Source organism: Mercenaria mercenaria, chromosome 5, assembly GCF_021730395.1.
Source record: "Mercenaria mercenaria strain notata chromosome 5, MADL_Memer_1, whole genome shotgun sequence".
Taxonomy (NCBI): Eukaryota; Metazoa; Mollusca; class Bivalvia; order Venerida; family Veneridae; genus Mercenaria; species Mercenaria mercenaria.
This window is the reverse complement of record NC_069365.1, coordinates 30,917,531-30,924,119: the sequence shown is the minus strand read 5'-3', so window position 1 is coordinate 30,924,119 and position 6,589 is coordinate 30,917,531. Positions and strand designations below refer to the sequence as shown.

General features: G+C 37.7%; 1 protein-coding gene across 1 annotated transcript; it reads left to right on the top strand.

Annotated features, from left to right (window-relative positions):
- Positions 1 to 1,071: 1,071 nt before the first annotated feature.
- LOC128557280 (uncharacterized) lies at positions 1,072 to 3,616 on the top strand. The gene is made up of 2 exons (XM_053544505.1): positions 1,072 to 1,462; positions 2,151 to 3,616. The coding sequence occupies exons 1-2, from the start codon at positions 1,072 to 1,074 to the stop codon at positions 3,614 to 3,616; spliced, it is 1,857 nt and encodes a 618-aa protein (XP_053400480.1).
- Positions 3,617 to 6,589: the final 2,973 nt, after the last annotated feature.

The following is a 6,589-nucleotide window of genomic DNA, read 5'->3' as shown; positions in this document are numbered from 1 at the left end:
CAGAAGGGGAGAGACAAGGCAGTACAATGTAATGCGATCATTGATGATCAAAGCAATCGGGCTCTAGGCAAAAGTGAAATTTTTGATTGTTTTAGTGATAGTTCCGTACCCGTACAAGATATAACTACATGTTATCTACATGTGCTGGAAGTTTTGTGACGGTTGGGAAGCGTATCTCTGGACTTGTCTTTGACGTTGAGTCTCATGATGCGACATGTGTTTTAAAGTGCCCCCGGTTCTAGATTGTAATGATATTCCAGACAATAAAAATGAAATCCCCACACCGAACATAGCAAGACTGTACCCTCAAACAATTGAATAATGTAAGCAATTCATGGAATTCATGGGAAAGATATTTGACAACAATCAAGCTGAGATAGCGCCACCAGTTGAACCAAGCGAGGAAGTCTGGTACCTACCTATATTTGGAGTGTTCCACCCCAAAAAGCCAGACAAAATTAGAGTAGTGTTCGATTCTGCAGCTAAATACCAGAGACTTAGTCTTAATGATGTGCTGCTGACAGGACCAGATCTTACTAACAACCTCGCCGCAGTGCTTACAAATTTCAGACGCGAACGATTCGCAGCTATGGCCGACGTTGAACAGATGTTCTTCAATTTTGAGGTACACGGGGAGCATAGGAACTTTTTACGATTCATATGGTTTCAAGATAATGACATAGCTAAACCATTGATTGATTACCGGATGCGTGTGCATGTTTTCGTCAATTCTCCATCACCCGCAGTAGCAACATACGGCATGAGAAACGCAGTTTGTGATCACGACATTGACAGTGGAGAATGTGACAGTGTTTGTAATTACGTGAGACATAACTTCTATGTCGACGATGGACTTGTCTCGAAAGCCGACGAAGATGAATTGGTTGAGCTTATTAAACAAACACAGAAGAGATTACTAGAAGGGTGTTCCATACGTCTTCACAAGATAGTGTCCAACAGTCCAAAGGTGTTGAGTTCATTTCCCCCTGCCGATTGGAAAAGGACATCACAGATCTCGACTTTCGTGCTGAGACACCTTACTTTCAACGTAGCTTAGAAATTAGTTGGGATATGGTGAATGACATTTTCACGTATAAAGTGCCGTTGGAGAGAAAACCGTATACTAAAAGAAGAGTCTTGTCTACTATAAACGGATTATTTGATCCTCTAGGCTTTGTAGCACCAGTTGTGTTAGGCGGTCGGCTCATCATGAAACAGGCTTTGCAAGATCAGAATCTAGATTGGGACGACCCACTTTCTGAAAACTTGAGGAAAGATTGGATAAGTTGGCAAGATTCATTGGCACAACTAGAAGAATTAGAGATACCACCAACATTCACCGACTTATCTTTTGATAATAGTGCTAGACGGGAGCTCCACGTATTCTCTGATGCGTCAAAGGAAGCTATTTCGGCAGTAACGTATTTACGGACAGTTGATTCCGACGGAAATTCACAAATAGGTTTCGTTCGAGGAAAATCGTAGTTAGCGCCAAGTCACGGACATATACTGAACAGCAAAAGAAACTATCCAGATGTATAACTGGGGTATTTTAATGAAACACTTAAATTTATTAATTAGACTTGTTTTCTTCATTTTCTTTACACTTGAAAAACTTAACGTGTTAAATTAAAAAAAATCAGTCAACCGTGAAGTCAGTAGTCCCACAATAGCCGTTTTGCACGAAATTCTGGCTATATCTTCTGCGCGTCTGTTGCACTGTAACATCCCAATTGCGCGTTCGTACTGAATTTGATTCAGTCGTGCCATGCAACCAACAACATTTTTTTCAACTTTATGCTGTTTTTCGAGGGAGTCAATCATCAATATTTCTAATGACAATAAAATTTCACAAAGAAAATCGTTAATTACACGCGCACGTAGATTTCGTGCAAAACGGCCATTGTGGGACTACTGACTTCACGGTTGATCGATTTTTTAAATTTAACACATGAAGTTCTTCAAGTGTAATGTGGTTTGAAGAAAACAAGCCAAATTTATAAATCTAAGTGTTTTAATAAAAATACCCCAGTTATACATCTGGATAGTTCCTTTTGCTGTTCAGTATACTATTCCTAGATTAGAACTATGTGCTGCTGTGATAGCTACTGAACTTGCAGCATTCATTTAGAAACATTTGAACATTACAGTTGAACATACTTACTATTACACGGACAGTCAAGTTGTGTTAGGTTATATAAACAATACATCTCGCAGGTTCTATGTCTATGTTGGAAATCGTGTTGACAAGATATTGAAGCTTTCTTCACGAGCGCAGTGGAACTTTGTTCCTACAGAGAAAAATCCAGCTGATCATGGCACAAGGCCGGTAAAAAAAGAGAGCATGAAAGACTGTAAATGGTTACAAGGACCTGAAATAAGTGACTCTAATGTAAGTGACGATAAGTGTAATGATTTTGAATTGATAGATCCTGAGCAAGACAGTGAAGTTCGTCCAGTGATAGAAGTTAAGAAAGTTGAGGTGGAGAGATCGAACCTTGGCTGTCACCGCATTGAACGCTTCCCATCGTGGAGTAGGTTAGTTGCAGCAATGTCATGTTTGAAACGGAAATCAGCGTCGTGCTATAAAGACAGTCAGAAGGAGAGAAATACTAGTAATGTCGAGTTCAAAGTTGATGCTGAAGAGACTATTTTGAAAGAAGTTCAGGAAGAAGTATATAGCAGTGAAATTGAATGTTTGCAGAAAAGTAAACCAGTACAGAGAAACAGCAGTTTGGTGAATCTGTCTCCAATGTTAGCCTCAAAAGGACTGTTGAGAGTTGGTGGAAGGTTGAATAATGCATCATTGGACACAGGGGAGAAAACTCCGGTTATCATTCCCGGAAAGTCTCACATCGCGATATTGCTCGTAAGACATCACCATGAGAAGGTAGCTCACCAAGGTCGCCATTTAACAGAAGGAGCCGTTCGTTCAGCCGGCTTCTGGATCACGGGTAGAAAGAGACTAAACAACAGTATACGGTGTCGTAGGCTGAGACGACCCATTGAAACTCAGAAGATGTCTGATCTACCTCCCTGTAGAGTAACGGCTTCCGCACCATTCACGTATGTAGGGGTTGACACCTTTGGCCCCTGGTCTATTTTGACTCGTAAAACTAGAGGTGGGGCGAATAACTCCAATCGATGGGCTATACTGTTCTCTTGTTTATACACCAGAGCAGTACACGTAGAAGTAGTGGAGGACATGAGTGCTTCATGTTTCATCAACGCCCTCAGGAGACTCATAGCGTTTCTGGGTCCGGTCAAGGAATTTTACTCTGATCGCGAGACCAACTTTGTAGGAGCGGCCAGTGAACTAGGAATCGACAAAATATGTGTAGAAGATTTGCACATTTTTCTAGAACAACAAGGTTTGTGGTATTTCAACACCCCACATTCTTCCCACATGAATGGAGCGTGGGAACGCATGATTGGTCTTGCTAGAAGGATTCTGGAATCCCTACTGTGGGATTCAAAACATCTTACTCCTGAAGTTTTGTGTACACTTATGGCAGAAGTTGTGTGTATAATCAATTCTAGACCAATCACAACTGTTTCTGATGATCCAACTTTGCCCACTATTCTGTCGCCTAATATCTTGTTGACACATAAATAGAATTCTGATATTGCACCGCGCAAAGATTTAGGTGTTAAAGACATGTATAGGTCTCAATTGCGACAAGTTCAAGTGTTAGCAGATCAATTTTAGAAACGGTGGAATAGCCAGTCCTTGCAAAACTTACAAACTAGACAAAAGTGGCAAACAGAATGCGCAAATGTCAAAACTGGAGATGTAGTTCTACTTGTTGACGACAATTTACCGCGTATTCAGTGGCAAGTCGGTGTTGTAGATGAAGTGTTTCCAAGCTCAGATAACTTGGTACGCAAAATGTCAGTGCGCGTTATGAAAGATGGCGCACATGTGTGTTATATACGTCCCATTACAAAATTGGTGCATTTGGTTTCGCAATAACTTACTGTATTATCAGCTGAGAGATTGGAGTATCAGAGCAAATGCACAAGTTGAAAATGTGTTTCATATTAACAAAATTTGTGTTTCATTGTGATGAAGTAAAGGTTGAAATATGAATAGTACCTTTATGTTGCAGATATATAGCTAGAAATATCATTCACATTATAAAATATGTAGATATTGTATAGATTTTCATGTGATGACTATCAGTAACATTTTATGTATTGTTTTCTTGTAGTTTAAGGTTCATGTGAATACATTTTTCATTTATTTTTGCTCACACTTTGAATATGTTCAGTTTTGTGTAGATTACTGTTTTAAAAACATGACTTCTACCACAGTTATAAGATACAATACAACATTTGTAATACTTAAGGTTCAAGCAATCACCTTTTCAAATTTAAGGTTCATGTATAGTAAAATAGTGTTGCAAATCTTAAGGTTCAAGTTATCTTACACACTTTTAGGGGTGATGTGATGTGTTGTAAATTTTAAGGTTCATGTGAAGTGTTGCAACATTTAAAGTTCAAGTTAACTTTAAGGGTTGTATATATTAAGGTTCATGTGAAATGTTGCCAATTTAATTTCTTGTAATTTCTTATGTATAGTGATAAGTTGTATATATTTTGTATGTCTTGTTGTACAGTATTAGTGATTTTGTGGGGAATGTGCTGTTCCTCGACAGATAGATAGAATTTGTAAAGCCGGGTCAGATGATGTTGTACGGTCAGTTCCGTATACCGGATTTGACTTGTTTTGCGTTGTGTAGTTGTCGCCTTTAGAATATTTTACACCTTTTGCAATTAAAGTTGAAGGAAAGGCGGCATTTGCACAATGCAAAATGTTTTTCCCAAAATAAAGGTCCTCTTATGCCCCCACAGTGTAAGTTTGTGTTTTGTATATTGTTTTTAATATGAGTACTATGTATTATAAACGTCACGACGCTGTGTTGTCTGTATAAAGATTATTTTTTGTGTTTCTTTCGAAGTTGTGACGTCATCAAATTTGCATATTATTTAGAAAATGATGATTTCTTGCGTATGTAAATTAATTTGCTATGAATTTAACATGCTATAATGGTTAGGACAGTGCACTTATACTGTTTATAAGGTTTAGGCCAAGGCTATTAATTTTGCCTGGTTTCTTGGTTCCTTCATAATTTAGTACCGGCCCGTCCGGGAAATTACGTTCACAGTACAGGTCAATCCGGGAACGTCTAGGACTCATTTAGGGCATGCTTTGGGACATATTTCGGACATGACGCTTTCAATCGTCATGTATTTATAGCATTTTAGGACATGTCATGTTACTGATGTATCACTATAGGATTCATAAATTTAGGACAAACATACTTTTACTTGTTTATTAGGCATACATGTATAGATACTTTTTGCTATAGACTATGGATCATGTATGAAATCTGTATGGTAAACAGAGGATTGTATTTGGTATACTTTCAGTCATTTACCTTGGCTCTCCGGGGCGACGTTACTAAACAGCAAACGAATAAATAGAACAAACCAGACTAGGCGTTTGTCGTTACAAATTGCCTAAATTGCTTAATAAGGTAATGCTTCTGTAATTGTTGACACTGCATTTATTTCCCTATATACCCTAAGTCCAAACCTCTGGGAAACAAACTGAATTCAGAATGTTATTAAACAATATAGTAATATGTCTAGCTAAAATGTCACATGCTTCAATAAACTATTCATTTAACAACTTGTCTTCACCAGACGCTTTGTTTCTGATTAAACGTTTGAGTGCATTACATACTTCAATGTATGATATATCTGCATCTAGCTCTTCATATACAGGTACATCATTATTAAAATCATGCGTATTATTGAATTTTTCAGATTCTGTGTGTGTACTATTATTTACATTTGAAAACATATCTTGAAAATATGAATTACAATTCGTATTGTTTGTGTACATTTGTTTACTACATTGTTATATTCATTCTCATCTGTAATTTATGTTGTGTTCACACACACACACACACACACACACACATAGGTCAAAAATATCTTATTAAATATTGTGCATTTAATGCAAGCAGAACAGCACATACGTTAATATTTTTTACGAAGGCAGATTAATAGCGATATAATCCAGGGCCTATAACCTCAAAGTAATAAAGTCATTTATTACATGTATATACCTACATAAACTCTGTCAAAAATACGTCTGTATTTCACAAGTTAATATGAACAGGCGGAAAACGATTCCGCATTGTACCTTTTGTATTGTATGTTGCCGGACTACTTTCATTTAATATGCATGACCTGACACAGTTCTATAAATAGCGCACATAAAAACTTCACTCAGTCCTAATACATTGAAGATTTCATTCGATAATAAAAATAACAAGCAAGAAGGTTGAAGATATATAATAAAAGGGTTATTATACCCCCACCAAACATGTTTGTGGGGACTATATAGGAGTCAGTTTGGCATGTCCCGTCCCGCCGCGTGCCTTTCCGAAATCTATATGCCTGGAAGGATTTTAATTTAACTTCACATTATTATTACTCAAGACCAGATGACGTGTTGAACACATCACATATGCCTGATGGTCAAAGGTCAAGGTCACAATTCAAGGTCAAAGGTTAG